The 17,300-nt window shown below is 39.5% G+C and overlaps 1 protein-coding gene across 1 annotated transcript in view; it reads left to right on the plus strand.

The window, feature by feature from the left end:
• Window positions 1-17,300, plus strand: part of dnah7 (dynein, axonemal, heavy chain 7) — a 79,722-nt gene that overhangs the window by 56,604 nt on the left and 5,818 nt on the right. Inside the window, exons 50-63 of the mRNA XM_023289075.3 lie at window positions 648-838; window positions 2,783-2,916; window positions 3,031-3,366; window positions 3,591-3,717; window positions 4,019-4,213; window positions 7,639-7,731; window positions 7,823-7,999; window positions 8,187-8,348; window positions 8,471-8,671; window positions 8,835-8,996; window positions 9,796-9,981; window positions 12,555-12,692; window positions 14,616-14,846; window positions 16,185-16,337. Of these exons, the coding sequence (XP_023144843.2) occupies window positions 648-838; window positions 2,783-2,916; window positions 3,031-3,366; window positions 3,591-3,717; window positions 4,019-4,213; window positions 7,639-7,731; window positions 7,823-7,999; window positions 8,187-8,348; window positions 8,471-8,671; window positions 8,835-8,996; window positions 9,796-9,981; window positions 12,555-12,692; window positions 14,616-14,846; window positions 16,185-16,337 (2,486 nt within the window). The remainder of the gene's footprint in view (window positions 1-647; window positions 839-2,782; window positions 2,917-3,030; window positions 3,367-3,590; window positions 3,718-4,018; window positions 4,214-7,638; window positions 7,732-7,822; window positions 8,000-8,186; window positions 8,349-8,470; window positions 8,672-8,834; window positions 8,997-9,795; window positions 9,982-12,554; window positions 12,693-14,615; window positions 14,847-16,184; window positions 16,338-17,300) is intronic.

Consider the following 17,300-nt stretch of genomic DNA (forward strand, 5'->3'; position numbering starts at 1 on the left):
TTTTATGCAAGATGCAAAGTCCTTTCTAGAGGCATTAAAGTGGCCCCAGTGGTATAAAGTAAGAGGCCTACATGAAATAAATGCGGCATGAAATCGGTAAGCCTGAATGCAATTCAAAAAAATACACTGAAATTACAAGAGGAGAATAGAACAAAAAAGCAAGAGAGAATTATTTAATCAAACACGACAAAGAAATTATATCAATCATTTGCTGGAAAAATTGACTTTTATGACAGAGTGTATTAGTTTACCAAATTGTAATTGGAAGGCTGTTCCAGAGCCGGAAATCCAGTAGAATAAAAGCATATTCATCATTTGTTACTTTGTTATGGATTGTGGAATAGCTGTGCAGTAGCACTCAGATCCACTAAACTGGCAAACTGGTGCTCTAAAAGAGATTGGAAACCAGTACAATGATAAGATTGAGGGTTGCTGTGGGAAACACTTTGTCTTCGCCAGCTGTCTAGCTGCACAATATGAAGTTGTGCAGTAGCTCATGTTGAGGCAGTGCTGGTCAAAAGAAGACAATTAAATAGCTCCCAACTGAGGTTGTTTTTAGAAGAGTATGTATAAAGACAGGTCTCTACTGAAAAAATAACACATCAGCTGTTATGTTAGAAAACATTAATTTCAACATTTTCTTTCAGTGCTGCTGGAGAATGTTGGTGAGGAGTTGGACCCCATCCTGGAGCCTCTGCTGCTTAGACAGACCTTTAAACAGGGTGGTGCCATATGTATCCGTCTAGGAGATTCAACTATTGAATATGCTCCTGACTTTCGCTTCTACATTACTACCAAGTTACGTAACCCCCACTACCTGCCTGAGACCTCTGTCAAGGTACTGTAAAGGAAAATTGCCTCAGGCATTTCTATAACTTTTAATACCCAGTTACAAATTCTAGAAACACTTTATTATTACCATGGAAATAGTCATTATAATATTTAAACATTATACTGTTAGCATTTTTGCTGTAACAACACTTAAAAATATTTACTTAATCAAGAGACATGTTTGATTTTGGACATAACAAAATTTTTTAATTAGAGCAATGTGGATTTGCAGCAGTTTCATTGCTGCATAATGGAATGCCACCAATTTCACAAGAGGGATAGAACAACAATGGTGCCAGTATTCAAATGCATATCAGTGCCAAAACCCTGCTGGAACCCCTATCCACACCCACACCACACACAAACATTGTCAAACAGACCGAGATGAACCCACACACACCTTTAGTCATAAAAGCATAGCAGAGCATTTCCTGACAGTAGGCACACACCGGTGCTGTTTGCAGCAGGTGTCAGTGTTGTTGTAATGAGCCTTGTGCAATCCCCCATGCTTTCTGTAGCAACTCCTTCCACGCAGATGGAGCTGGTACTCTTTACCGCAGCCAAGGATAGATGTATCTTCCACAACACAGCTTCTGCCAGAACAGAGAGGAATAATAAAATACAGGCCCTCACAGGAATCAACACCGATATGTGCATTCCTTTGTCTTCAAAATATAATTTTCATCACAAATAATAATACCAAACAGCACAATTTCTTTTTGGGATACTTAATTTTATCGATCATTTGTAAATGTCGTGTTGGAATTAAAATTTCTCTTTGTCCTATGGAACCTGTACATTGTTACAGGCTGTTTTGATGAGGGAGGCTAAATGTACTAGGCAAAATCCCATCAGCCAAAATACGATACATCACAATTCATAACCAGGGCTTCATTTCTTTTATGTGATTTTTAAAAAATTTAATAACAAAATGTTTGTAACCTGTTTTTTTCTGCTGATACACGAGCACTACCTTTCCTCTTTGGCTTCTTATTGTATCATACTGCTCAAATGACAGCATATTTTTACCTCAGCAACACAGTGAATCTTTGTTCACTGATATCCTCTTCTCAATAGAACACAGCCGTCCCCCCACCCCACCACCACTTCTCCCCCCAAAAAAGTATTCCAAGAAAAGGAGCATTAAAGGAAATTGCATTACAGAGAGGCAAGGGGTTGGAAAGCATTACCGAAGATCACATTTCAAGCATCTATTTGCAGGGGCCTGGCTCTTTATGGGCAGCTATTAGATTGATTCAACTCATTTTTCACAACTGGCTCAATCCCTCCCCCCCCCCTTTTTTTTTTTTTTTTGCTTAAACTTCTCTTTTTTTGCCTACAGTACAGTACACTATTCGGGGTCCATTCTTCTCATTAAACCATATTTGAAATGCAATAGTTCCGCATACAAGAGGGTGAGCATCTAGAAAACCAACCCTTAAGGAGCTCGAGGGACAAAGGGAGGCGAAGAATGAGGATGTATGTGTGAAAAGGACAAACTGGAGATTTATATGGGCTCTGAGTCTTTACCACCAACTGAGTGGGTCTCACAGCATCAATAGAAATGGAATTAGGCCCCGGAGAAGTGTGCTCGTTTATTAGGGCAGAGAGTAGATAGCAGATATAAGCTTTTAACCTCTGGGTAAGTGCAAAGCAGGTTCTACTGTGGCTGTGGTAAAAGACACTCCTTCACTTTTTGCTGCAACACCTTTTCACAGAAACTTGGAGAGGAGGGAGTAAATGCATCCTACATGTGCTTTGCCAAGGCTGCAATGGTTGTTGGAATTGATTGGGTAGGAGGTTAGTGGGGAGAACAGCATTGAAGCCAAGATAAGGGGTTTGCCAAGACAATGCCACCCCCTATACATACGCACATACATATTTATTTGTGCATGTTTATGTCTGTATACTGTATTACTGTATGTCTATGTGTGCATCCTGTGTGGTGTAGGTGACCCTGTTAAACTTCATGATCACCCCAGAGGGCATCCAAGACCAGCTTCTTGGCATTGTGGTGGCTCGGGAGAGACCCGACCTGGAAGAAGAGAAACAGGCTCTCATTCTACAGGGTGCAGAGAATAAAAGGTACAGTAGCAGCAACCAGGCCCAGGTCAAATTATTTCAACTAATCAAATAAAATGTCTCCTTCCTTACAGTGAAAACTGTAGACATGTTAAGTTGTACTTTCATTTTTGTCAGAAAACTGAAGGAGATCGAGGACAAAATCTTAGAGGTACTGTCCTCCTCTGAGGGAAACATTTTAGAGGATGAGTTAGCCGTCAAAATTCTCTCCTGCTCCAAGGTGTTAGCCAATGAAGTCACAGAGAAGCAGGCTGTGGCTGAGGTGACTGAGCAGAAGATTGATGAGACCCGCATGGGCTACACACCTGTTGCTGTGCATTCTGCCATCTTGTTCTTCTCTATTGCTGACCTGGCCAACATTGAACCCATGTACCAATACTCCCTCACCTGGTTTATTAACCTCTTCATCAACTCCATTGATGGCTCAGACAAGAGTGATGACTTGGAGCAGAGGTAAGCAGGCCTGACTAATGTACTAGCAAAATACTAATTCCAAGTAACCAAACCTTTGCTTTATGGTTTCTCTTCACTCAGAAAATTCCTTAGGAAACTGTTATAAAAAATTGAATTTAATGCAAGTAATAGCGCATGAGTGTGAATGAGTTTTTTGAGTTCTGTTGGGATTTCCGCTCCACTACACAATATTATTAAAAAGCTAGTATGTGTATCTTTTTCAGACTTCAAATCCTGAGAGACCACTTTACCTACACACTATATGTCAATGTGTGTCGCTCACTGTTTGAGAAGGATAAGCTGCTCTTTTCCTTTTGCCTCAGTGTGAATCTGCTCATGCACAACAAGCTGGTAGGAATATACACATCCCTGCACACATTTGCAACACAAACCATAGATTTTTGAGAACACACCCCATATTTTTTCTTAGTTTGTTAGTGATTAGCTAATTAAACAAGCCGGTTAGTGTCAATTTCCAGAATTAGTCTTCACAGTGATTGCTTTAGATTATCTACATCATGGTTTTGCAATTTGCATCAAATTTTCCTCCAGAGAAATCCCCCAAATTGTCAACCATTAATCCACTTAATCATAAAGTCCTGGCAGCTGTGTTAACACTTTAATAGCTACATGATGATATTTTTCATTTTAGGTGGATGAGGGGGAGTGGCGCTTCCTTCTAACGGGTGGTGTGGGCCTGGACAATCCATGCTCTAATCCCTGCACCTGGCTCCCCAAGAAGTCTTGGGACGAGATATGCCGCCTGGATGAGATGGAATCTTTCAAAGGTGTGCGTCATGACATGGCTGTCCTCAGAAATGAGTGGAAACAGGTCTATGACAGCCCGGTGAGTTTCATTACATACATCTACATGCTTGGTCTGGATGAGGTTTTTTTCTGTGGGCGGTGTATATATTTCTGTTATGATAAGGACAGAGGAGGGGAAAGTTGGTACCTGCTGTTCCTGTTCACTGCGAATCACAGTTTACAAAAAAAAGCAACATTAAAAGAAAAATAATTTTAAAAAAAGATAACTAGAAAGAGAAGAAACTGTAAATTCTACAAAATACGATTGTTAAATTAATGGGTGCCTTGATATGGCTGATGCCTTATTGTACAATGTGTGTTAACTTTTGGCTGTAAATGTGACTGTAGCTAGCAGTTAAGGAGGTTAAAAGTTTGAACTGGGTCACATTTGACAAGGTGTTAGATCACAAGATAACACAAATAGCTACAGTCTGCTGGCCTTTAAATCAGCCTCTGGTCATAGATTAAATCCCTAAAATCTTATCTCTATGTATCAATCAATTATGTATTTAGGCGTTTTTCATGACAATATTTCATTCGTGCCCTTAAATGGTCTAGATGTAACACTACACTGTTGCCTCCTCTAGAATATCTCTACCTACCCCTCCACTCCATGTTGCTACTCAAGCACACCAGCTCACATATGACTATGTTCAAACCCTGTTAAGTTACTTTATGCTTCACAGTGGAAAATTGCCATTATACCAATATTAGAGTAGTTCAGCCTCACATGTTCAAAATCAAATTGTGAAGAAGAAGAGTTCTATGGAAAGCCCCACTGCACAAATTCATGAAACTGCTGAATTGGAGTTAACTATATAGACGTGAACCTTCCCCTCAGTCAGAAATGAATAAGACTTTTGGGTGAGTGGTGGAAAGTCTTTGAGAACCTAAAAGAGAAGACCAGCTGCTTTTTACTGAAGCTCCTGAGATTCATTAGGTCTGTTACATATTAAATTCTAGCTGCCTGAATCTGTGTTTATAAAACTGTCATGTGTACATTGCAGCTTCAAATGCTCAAGCATAGTGTTGACTACTTATTGTCTTTGTTAGTGTATTGCTTTTTATTGGTGTGGTCTTTGAAAGTACACCGTTTGGGGGTTCCAGTCGACCAGATTTTTCAGAATAAATAGATGTTTCGGATTGTTACAAGAGATTTTGCTAACATATCCTGTATGTGCCATTAATATGCACTTTGATTTGATACCTCATCACTTTTTTTGCACATGGATTTCCAAAGTGTGTCCAGTTAGATTACAACTGACCAAGAGGGTAACTTTTACAGAAAGTACCTCTGTGTTGTCAGACATATAATGATTTTTCTCCTTTCAGCAGGACTTTGTAAAACAGTTATTTGAAGGTGGAGTTTGCCGTTCTGGAGAGGGATTGTTGATATTTAGCTACTTAGCAAATTTAGATAGCATGTGCCAGACTATTCCTCTGCTGCTCTGCCCCCTGTTCCCTGTTCCCCCCTTCTGCTCTCCTTACCTGTGTCCACGAGCATGAACGTACACAGGAATGGTGTTGAATGGATTGGTACCAACCACTTTGTTTCCAGTTTACAAAGCCAGACCTGTGTACAAACACTGAATTATTTTTTCAGCACACACACAGAGCTGACAGCTAGCAGACCATAAGGGGATATTCACTGGATTTAAAATTAAAAAAAAAAAAAAAAAAGCATATTGAAGAGAGTCACATACTCCACTTAGTATACACCTGATAAGTCACATAACAACATACTGATGTTGGTGTTAATCTTAGTTATTGACACTAACAGTGTACCAGACTTTGTGGTGACCCGCAGCCCAGACAGCTTGTCATGTACGCTATCTAAGATTAGAGTAGTGTGTTGCTTGGCTGCTTTTGCTTGTAAAACCTGGACAAGAAACAAATCCAAATTTTTTCTTAATATGAGCGAAAGGGTTTGATGGCTTGTGCATGGACAGAATGTTAACGACTAGAACACAGGCAAACCTCAGCAAAACAGTTGTAGCAAGATGTGAAGTGCATTTTGGCACAAGAACAACCGGCCAGCTTTGCCCACCCTGTAGCCCAGCAGGGTAGCTCAATAAAAACGCACAACATTGATGCAGTTTTCCCAAGCAGCTCGGCTTCTAATACTGCCTGTAATTTGCATGTCTGCAAATATGAAAATGATCATTTTTGGAGCTGGAAATAGCTTAAAAATGGATTTGAGCATTTGTTTGTTTGCCAGCATGTAATTCTACTGTCTGACTATTTATGTAACAATCTTTGAAAAAAAAAGAAAAATCTTATTCACATTTTTTTTCATTTTTTACTGTATATTGTTCTGTTTTATGGTTTATATTTTATCAGTTAGAACCTCTTATTTTATCTGAAAGTTGGAAAATAATTTGAATGTCAGGTGTAAACGATGCACATGGGCACAGAATGTAAAACCGAAGTTTTATCTAATTAAATCTATGCAGGTCCTGTTGTGCTAGTCACATTTATGCTATCTAAATGCAAGAACAGCTGTTTAATCAATGTGTCATGCACACAAGCATGCGTGCAGCACACATGTTTGTCTCTTTCCTGTCACATGCACGTACATACACTCTTTGATTTATAATCAACAGAATCAGCCGCAACACTTCTGTCTAATTAAATCTACTTTGTTCCAGTTGTAGAATTCACATTTATTCAATCTTGATGCAAGAACAGCTGTTCAATCAAGCACACAGGCACTCAGACTCACACACGCTAACACACCCCTGTTCACACAGAGAATCCCCAGGAGATCCTAAATAGGTGTATCCGTCTCAAAGCACCTGCCATCACACATAGCCAGAAGTCTCTCGACAAACAGCCTGGGGGAAATAATTTGAAAACTTCCCTCCACCATTGCTCACTTCCTCTGCTACACTTATTCCACAAATTAATCAAACATATTACCGTGACCCAGTACCCAGTTTTTTTCTGATTTACCAACCAATGCTGTGTCCTTCCGCATGTCCCCCTGCCTCAGCTTGTCCTTTTTCATACATATTGAGTTACACCCCCAATTCACATCACATATTTTCCATCTTTTTGTTTAATTATGTTGCTTAATCTTGCCTGTCCAAGAAAAGTCGTCAAAAAACAATTTAGCTGCATGCTTCTTTAATGTAACCTTGTTGAAAAGGGCCTATCTCTTTCCTTAATAAATAAAAATGGTTTTGTACTCCCTTATTCCAAACAGATTTAAAATATGTAATTGTGTTGCTGCTCAAGTACCCTTCTGATTTACTTGGCTCTCTAGGCCTGTCACCTTATTTAGGTCTATACAGCAGATACTGGTAAAAAAAAACAAAAAAAACACAGCATATATGTGGTATATTTTTCCAGCAAAGGCTAAATCATGGTGGTAATATTCAGCAGCATAAACATATCAGTTGTAGAGTTGAGAGTAATTCCTATATATGGAAAATTCTAAATGGGTTGTACTCTTCATATTTGCAGAACCCCCATCAGACTCCCTTTCCTGAAAAATGGCAGGAGAAGCTGAGCCAATTTCAGAAGATGCTTTTGATTCGTTGCCTCAGACCGGACAAGGTGAGTTAATCTGGGGAATTATATCAATATACATGGGCTTTTTGACATAAACACACACACACTAAATTCAATCCATGTATTTATCCTCCAGATTATTCCCATGGTGCAGGAGTTTGTTTCAGACAGTTTGGGCCGTCCCTTCATTGAAGCACCACCCTTCAACCTAAGTAAGGCCTTTGTTGATAGCCACTGCTGTGCCCCCCTCATCTTCATCCTCTCCCCCGGCTCAGACCCCATGGCTGCTTTGCTCAAATTTGGAGATGAAAAGGTACAGAGACATATGGAAAATTCAGCAGCTTTGAAGCCTGCTGTGTGTACTAACTCAAAATGAAAGGGGAAATTGAATCCTCTAGATTTACCAGGCTACACACCCACATTTTTTGGTGCCTTCCAGGGCAAAAACCAGGTACATAATTGAGTGTGCATGTGTGTGCACTGCTGTTCTTATCCCTCAGGGTTTTACTGGTAACAAGCTGACCTCCCTCTCTCTGGGCCAAGGCCAGGGTCCTATTGCTATGCGTATGATTCAGACAGGCATTACAGATGGCACTTGGGTGGTTCTTCAGAATTGCCACTTGGCCACTTCATGGATGTCAACATTGGAGAGAGTTTGTGAGGTCAGAACATACAACACTGATGCATGCTTTCTACAAACTGCTCCTATAACCTGTGGGAGCAGTGTTAATACACTTCTTCCAACTTCTAGATGTGTTTAGTGGTTTCTTGTGACTGTGTGCAGGGCCTGAGCCCAGATACCACCCACCCAGACTTTAGATTGTGGCTGACGAGCTACCCATCTCCCACTTTCCCCGTGGCGGTGCTCCAGAATGGGGTGAAGATGACCAACGAGGCTCCCAAGGGCCTTCGCTCTAACATCGCACGCTCCTTCTTAATGGACCCCATCTCTGACCCAGAGTTTTTTGGCAGTTGTAGCAAGCCGGTCAGTGTGCGTGCATGTCTGTGCTTATGTCAAGGTGGCATGCTGTGCATATCTATCATGCCTAAATCAGTGGGTGCACGCAGAGTGTGTTTGCTTTAGCTGTTGAAATACTAAACAACCATCACTGTTTATCTCACACCATCTGTGCGTATCCACCTATCAGGCTGTGTTCAAGAAACTACTGTATGGCCTGTGTTTCTTCCACGCCTTGACCCAGGAGAGAAGGAAGTTTGGACCTTTAGGCTGGAACATTCCATACGAGTTCAATGAGACCGACCTCCGAATTTCTGTGCAGCAGCTACACATGTTCCTGGAACAGTACCAGGTAGTTATTTTATAGGTTATTTTCTTATGTTGATGGTTTTGTTATAACTATATATATATTAGGTACAGCATTGCTTTCCTGCAATTTTCCACCAGTTTTTGTATTTCAGTTAAAATCAGTTATCAGAAAACACTATCAAATTTAACAAACTACCAAATTCCATATAGTATGGGCTTCGGTCTAGTGCATAGTAATACAGCCTTGTTATTTCATTCATACTTTTTATACACTCTTATTAATTGTGTTAGTCTCTCTGGCACATACTAAAACTCAACTTTCACATGCAGATTCACATTCTATGTATATGCAGTATTTAGCATCTAAGCCCATACTAGAAATCCTGGCTTTTACAAGTGGGTTCTGCTCTCAAGTATTCACCTTCATAAGTCATATTCAAAAAAGCCTCTTGACATTTCTCAACAAACAGCGCTCCCACCCACCACCATTCCTAGTTCCTCTGCTGTAGCTGAGAAAAAGTGGTAGAAATAAACTACTGAGGATATCTTTTTTGAATGCGGTGACATTTTCAGCATGTAACCAAGTGTTGCTCCGTGAATTTGTAAGTGAAATCCTCCTCTAGAAAATGCCACAGTGGCCACAACCTCACCCTTCCATGGCCCTGTTCTGTTACAACAGCCTCCCTTGCAAGTTTATGTCCTATGCTGAATTTCAGTCAGTTTTGGTCACAGTACACGCAAAACAACACAAAACAGACACATATACATTGAAATTCAGCACTGGTTTTCACTCATCTATGATAGTTGGATTCTCATAAAGTGTGATTCCTTGTTGCCTGCAGGAAATACCATTTGATGCTCTCCGCTACATGACTGGTGAGTGTAACTATGGAGGGCGTGTGACAGATGACTGGGACAGACGAACCCTGCGCACGATTCTGTCCATCTTTTACACCTCAAAGATCACCGAGGACCCTGACTATAAGTTTGACCCCAGTGGGCTGTACTACGCACCAGCGGAGGGAGATGTAAGGAACACAGGAACTCATAGAATCGCTACAAGTTACGGCAAACATCCAAACACAGATATTAGCATCAGAAAGATTTTTTAAATAAATCACAACTTCAGATTTGGCTGTAAGCACAGTATAAGCATAGGATTTACAAAGATCAGGCAATGCCATATGTTATTACCGGATACATTTTGTACAGTATTTCACATGGATTGGAGCAAAGTCTGTTTTAGATGCAAAGCCTCCCTAAACTGACTTGGCACTCAGTCATTCAGTCACACTCAGTAGGCTGCAGATGCACTGTGAGGAAGAGCTGTTTACTGTTAAGTAGCTCTTTTAAACGTATTATCTATGAAATGTAAGTGCTGCATGTGTGTTTTGCTGCCATGACAGTTGTTCAATCAGTAAAACAAAGTATGTATTTATTTTACCAATACCTACAGTTCTGGTTTGGACACATGCTTATTCTTTTCTTGCATTGCAGAATACTATTGGAGGTATCACAACTATAAAATAAAACATATTGAATCATATAGTAAATGAGAAAGTAATAAGCAAACCAAATACAGTTTAGTTCATATTTTAGTTTCCTCAAAGTACCACTGTTTGCCTTGACGACAGCTTTGCATGCTATTCAGTATCTCAATGAGGTTTTTTCCTGTACTGTCCATACTCTGGCTAGGTTATAGAGTTGACTGCATGTATTAACGACTTTTTTTTTGTAAGAGCTGTGCTTTGATGGGTTTTTTTGGATTTACGAAATAGTACATGGCACTCATTGTGCTTGCAAGTTCTTTTTTTTAGTGCCATTGTCTCAAGATTATTTTAGTTAATTATTTCATTATCTTTAGAAAATAAAGCTTGTTTTCTCGTGATAGTGGTCTAAAGAATCTAATTATCTTGAGAAAATGAAAAGCTGATTTCTTGAGGTAACGAGATCATTTATCATGAGAAGACAACTTTTCTCAGGATCACGGGATAATTATGGAGAACTTGAAATTGAGTGTCTGGTTCATTTGATCACACCTGATTTCAGCCTTCAGAATTGCTGTCATTACTGTCAACAGTCTCAGCAGGATCACTGAAGTGCACTCACCTGTGAAGTTGCAGCTGGGCTTGTCTTCTCCATAAATGATAAGGACTGATCTAAATGTTATCTCTAACAGTAACATTTCTGTAAATTGTGCCTGTGTTAAATCGTGACTGAAGTACAGTCTGATGTGTTGATCAATAATGCTCCTCCTTGATCCGACATTTTCAGCCAAAATCAGTTGCTGCAGTTGTCAAGCTGCCATCTATGCGTGCTGGCAGGCAGTTTCCAAATGAAGGAGCTCTGTTTTTTTTTTTTTTTAGTTTTTGTGATCAGAAATGACAGGTACAATTATAAAGCGCTTGATTTAGCTTTTATTTATTTATTAAAAACAATATCAATGATAAGAAAAGAGGTTAGGGTTAGGTGAGGAGAGAGAGAGACACTCTTATTTCAGTAATACCAGTTACTAACTTTATAAAGAAAGAGAAAGTAAAAAGCTATTTTACTAATCCACCCTCCTGTGTGGAAGAAGTACGCCTTTGTATTCCTGAGTGCTACGGTTCATAAATAGGTTAGCTATCATATTTTCTGTTTTACAAAGGAAAAAAGGAAAACCAACCACTTGACAAGAATAACATGCATGCCAGTAACTTCATTAAAGTGAATTAATGATGACTCACCCTTATGCATGAATCATACATCATTAAATAGTCTAATTTTACACGTGATCCATGATGATGAAGTTACAGAAAAGACAGAAATGCATGGCAAAAATAGCATACTGTAAACACAGAAAACACCTCAAATTTTGCAACACATGTTTATAGGAGAGCTCATGTCTTATTGAAAGGAGGGAAGCTTCTTGTAGCCTCCCTGTAGGTCGCTTTGTTATCTTAATATAGCAAGATGAACTAACCTGGTATGATGAGAAAATGGCATTAAGAAGTAATTAATAGCGCAGTCGTTTTCAGCTCCTGTAGTTTAGCCATGTTAGGCAAAATGTGATTCAAATATAAGTCATTTGTCATATTTAAATATCCTCCAATGATGTCGCTTTTCTTTAGTTATAACTGTACAGTATAAACAGTTCGTGACCACAGACTGATCCATTAAACAACGGCAGTATCATTGCCTTAAAAACTCAACAAAAGTTAAACTCACTAGTTTTTAAACTAAGCATATTATAGGACTCATAGTTCTTTCGCACTGTTGTTGAGCTACCTTTAAAAAGTCATTAGGAGATAAAATGTGTGTAACAAGGCACAGCAGGCGACCACCGTCACTGAGGGTTGATATATTTGTTAACACAAGTACAATCTATGGCTGCACTGTTTTATTTGGCATTTTGTTCTCCAGTGCTGCACCCCCCTCCAACCACATCTTTTATTCATGAAGTCACATTTACATAGTCATTAAAATAAATGTCAGCAATCTAAGGAGCCGACTTGTTTTTCAATGAGTGTTATTACTTGAGATGTTTCCTGATGTTACGTTAAAAATTGTCCTCTTGCTTCACTCCACTTCTCTCACTCTGTTTTCTGCATTCCTGTTGCAGTACAACAGCTATATAGAATACACCAAGTCACTGCCACTCAACCCATCGCCAGAAATTTTTGGCATGAACGCCAACGCGGATATCACCAAGGATCAGGCTGAGACACAACTGCTGTTTAACAGCATCTTGCTCACACAGGTAAATCGATCTTGACCAATTAAAGCTGGCATTATAGTGATTAACTATTCGTCAGGAACTATGAACAAATGCAAACATGCATATACGGTACATCTGTAGTATTCAGTCCATTGTAAAGATTTTTTTCAGCTTTTGTGAATCTTAAAGTGGGCAAACAATATCAGACATGAAACACCACTGTGGCCTGGTGTGGGTAAATGTGAAACAAAAAGAGACTTTCAGAGCCAGCAGCCCCGAAGTGCTTCCCAAACCAATGCGCCCCCTCTTGGCCAACATCCCAGATGCTCAGTTGGAATCCCCCTTCACTCAGTTGGTAGATTTTCAAATTGTAGACAACATGCATCACACTCTGACCCAGCAGATGCTTGACATGCAAATACACACAAAATAAATAGACCGAAGCACATGCATGAAAACACATTTAAATAGACCCTGAACTAATTTCTCACACAAGCACACGCTGAATAATTGCTGTCTTTTAGGACGATCCTCTCCAACCCTAAATGTTTTATCACTCTCCATTGAAATGCAACATTAATTAAAGAGAAAAATATAAATATTTCAGCTGTTTATAGGCTTCTCAAAAAAAAAACATCCCTCTTATTAGGTTGTCTTATTTTGGACACTGCAGAGACACAGTGTGTCTCACAGTGGCTTTGGTGGGACTGTGTGATCCCACATCATTATATCTCAGCTCTATAGAGTTAGACTAGGTTAACTATATCCTAGCACTTCCCCACTTCAGTCAGTGTTTGCTGCAAAAACAAATCTAAGGGACTCCACATCAAGATGTACTTGAAGATGAAAGAAGTAAGGCTTCTCTTGCAAAGTGTAGAGGGATATTTATTTATCTGTGCATCCATTTATTTATTTGAAGATACAAAGCAGTGTCTCTCCCTTCAAAAATGTTTTACTATGCTAAAAGTTTCAATTGTCTGAAGTCCTAACTACACTGGATAAGAGTGAGTCTTTCGACTCCGTATATACAGTGAGTTTATTTCAGACAGCATCAGACCTGAGTTGCCACAAACAAACAGAAAATTATCTCAACACGCATCGGTACTTCTAGATTTCAAGTTAAAATTAGAGCTCTGTGGAGTCTGGCACTTATTCAGATAAATTCCATTTAACAAGATTAATAATGGCTTCAGTCATGTGTGGACTTCATTAGCATCTAATACGGTCTCATCAGTCTCAATGATCGATAAACAGGGAGACACTTCAAATGGAATGAAGTAGCTATTTATCATTCTCCTACTGTAACCCCAGTGCCATTAGCCAATGATTATCCATTACCGCTGGCTAGTGACTAAGCATCATATAGGTAAATGGTGCAAGTTGGACTGAGAGAAAAGCGGAAGAATCACAGATTAGAGTGAATAATTATCAGCATGAATGATGATTGGAATAGTTGATAACAGTGTGTCGAATTACTGTGTGGGAGAAATCGGGGTGAAAATGCAATGAAGCCTTTCATCTCATGCTGTATGATGAGATCCTAAGATTATACTTGCTAGAATTCCTCTGTGTACAGAGGGATACAAGTAGCTATAGGCTAGTCTGAGGAATCTCTACAGTACAAATTAAAAAAGGGAAGGTGAATTTAAGAGATAAATGATTAAACTTTGATATTCTGTGTCATTCTGTGCCCTTTCAGATGCTTACTTCTAAATGAGTCTGGCACAAAGATGATGAAATATAAGCAAAGTCAAGTCAGAAGTCAAACTCTCTTAACATCAGGGTCTTTTCAGGATCAAAATAGCACCAATGCAAAAGAGATCATTTAAAGGGAATACATAATTTGACAAGTCAAAGACAGCAAAAGATAATTTTCCCATAAAACGATGAACTGTCAATCAATCCAAACCCCATGTCCTCTCTCCCCTTCTCATCAGTCGTCTTTCACTCTGTGTCTCTGATCAGTCCCGCTCTTCAGGCGGAGATGCCAAATCCTCAGATGACATGGTCTTAGATGTGGCAGCTGACATCCTGAGCAAGCTGCCTGGAGACTTTGACTTGGAGGCAGCAATGAGAAGCTTTCCTACCAGCTACAATCAGAGCATGAACACGGTGCTGGTGCAGGAGATGGGCCGCTTCAACAACCTGCTCCGCACCATCCGAGACTCCTGCATCAACATTCAGAAGGCCATAAAGGTACATACATACATACATCAAGCTGGTGGAAAGGGAGGGGATGTATTTACAGTATCGCAATTCCACCAAGTGAAATTTTATGCCATTGATTCTTTTGGTCCACAAGAGAGATGTAAAACAATAAATGCTGGTTATTAAGTCTTTAAACTCAAACCTGACCGAGTTCTCAGGGAGCCTTATTGTGTGGATACTTATGGAAGGGTATTTGGCAAAATGCACTGTAATTACACTAAATTTGTTTGTTTTAGATAAACAATAAGGCCAAATGATGAATAATCATCGATTTTACACTCCTGCACAGTGAAAGCAATAATTCATCAGTAGAGGCACACCTCTGCTGAATGATTACTGGGGAAATGCTGGTAATACATCCTGCAAAATCAGATACTCTAAGCATTCAGCAGAACACTCCAAATGCAATAATCTAACACACATTTTCTATTAGTTTAGCAAAGAAACAGTGATTGTGAAAGCAAAAGAAAAATCTGAGTGTGTTACTGTTATCAGACACAGACACACACAAATACTTGTTAGATCATACTCTAGATAAATAGATGGATAGGAAAGCTAAGAGAAAGTGCCTCAGCAATAGCAGAGTTTAAGTAGCTGGCAGTAACTGCCACTACTCTGTAACAATTAGGCACTCAAATATATTTTAAAGTTTTAATATAATATATTTATTTCCTCAAACTGCCACCAACAGACTTGGAAATTTGAGAGTAGTTACTTAGACCATAACATCCTCAGGCAAAATTAATACTGACTGATTTTCCAAAACTCTAGAGCTTCTAAAATTGTCTGTCATAAAAAAGACTGTAATTAGTTTACATGAGATTAATAATACTTCAGTGATTTAGTTTAGAGTTTGTTCGTTTAAAGACCCAACAGAAAGTCGTCTGAATATTTGTATGTGAATATGTGTAACATTGCGCTCTCAATTACGCCTCTTTCAAAACATTAAAAAAACATGCCTGAACACTCACATGCTTCTCTTTATACTATTTAATAACCAAACACATTTTCTCTCCTTTGGAGATGTACCATTCTCATGAGAGTGAATTGGAGAGAGCATGAAAGAGTCAGGAAGGGGAATGAGCACATCATCATTCATGCTGGTATCAAAGGCCCCCTACAGAGCAATAAGAGTTCCTATTATGTGGCTGTCTGTCACCTGGTATCTCCAGAGAGAGTTCTTTTTTCAGCATAAATTTCTCGCATATTCAATTCAGCGTCAGAACAACCTCACATTTTCAAGTTGTGAAGAAGCTAAACATGTGTTTGTGGTGTAATATGCCTGTAAATGTGTGTGTGTGTACCCGTGTGTGTGTTGGTGTGCAGGGCCTGGTAGTGATGTCTGCAGAGCTGGAGGAGGTGGTCAGCAGCATCCTGACAGGTCGCATTCCAGGCATGTGGATGAAGAAGTCCTACCCCAGCCTCAAGCCACTGGGAAGCTACGTCAACGACTTCCTAGAACGACTCAAGTTCTTACAGGTGTCTGAATGCTCAAAATCAAATTCTAACAAGTAATTTAGATTATTCATATCTATTAAGTACGCTGTTTGAAACAAACAGCCTCAAAGAAGTAGGCAATGGGGAACAAATACAGCTGAAAGAAACAAAGAAAAAGGAAGCAACAAAAGACAGTCCAAAGGTGTTCATGATGTATTTCCTACCTTTGCTCAATAAAAGATAGACCTTAATCTCTTGATCACTACTTAAGCAGAGATTAGTGCATACATATTGCCATGGTCACTGCCAGTGACAGGCAAATCAGCAGTCAGCATGTAAGTGAAAAGAAAAAGAACACAACAAGACTGCTTAAACATTAGAAATCTCTTGTGTGATCAGCTCAAACAGATTCAGCCTTGCCTTACCAGAAGATGAGTATGGAAAAAAAACAAACATTAAATGTCTCAGTCAGGCATTAGATACCATCAGTAGTCCTTGTCATAGACTGTACAATTTTCTAGAACACTGTTGATTTGTTTGTCATCTCAGAGTGACAAATGAAAAATCTATTTGTACACTGTACCTACTATATATTGTGAGCTGTATGGGTGCAGTGTATAACCCTTAAGCTGTTTCACACATTAGTCACACAACAGTTCATTTCACTGTGGCAAATCACTGGAGGTAAGGGAACATACTGTATTGTGCTTTTCAGTCACGGACAGAGTTGGTACAGGATGTACGTGCAGCCGCATGATCTACCATGTGAGTCTGTAAAGTGAGCTGCTTCATCTGACAGCTCAGTCAGTTCCCACAGCAGAAATATTCCTCCTGTTCGTCGGTACTCAGTAGAGTGAAAAGAATGCAGCGTGTGTGAGTGTGTGTGAGTGTGTGTGTGTGTGTGTGTGTGTGTGTGTGTGTGTGTGTGTGTGTGTGTGTGTGTGTGTGTGTGTGTGTGTGTGTGTGTGAGTGTGAGTGTGAGAGAGAGAGTTATCCAACTGAAAT

The sequence above is a fragment of the Amphiprion ocellaris genome, chromosome 11 (genome assembly GCF_022539595.1).
Source record: "Amphiprion ocellaris isolate individual 3 ecotype Okinawa chromosome 11, ASM2253959v1, whole genome shotgun sequence".
Classification (NCBI taxonomy): domain Eukaryota; kingdom Metazoa; phylum Chordata; class Actinopteri; family Pomacentridae; genus Amphiprion; species Amphiprion ocellaris.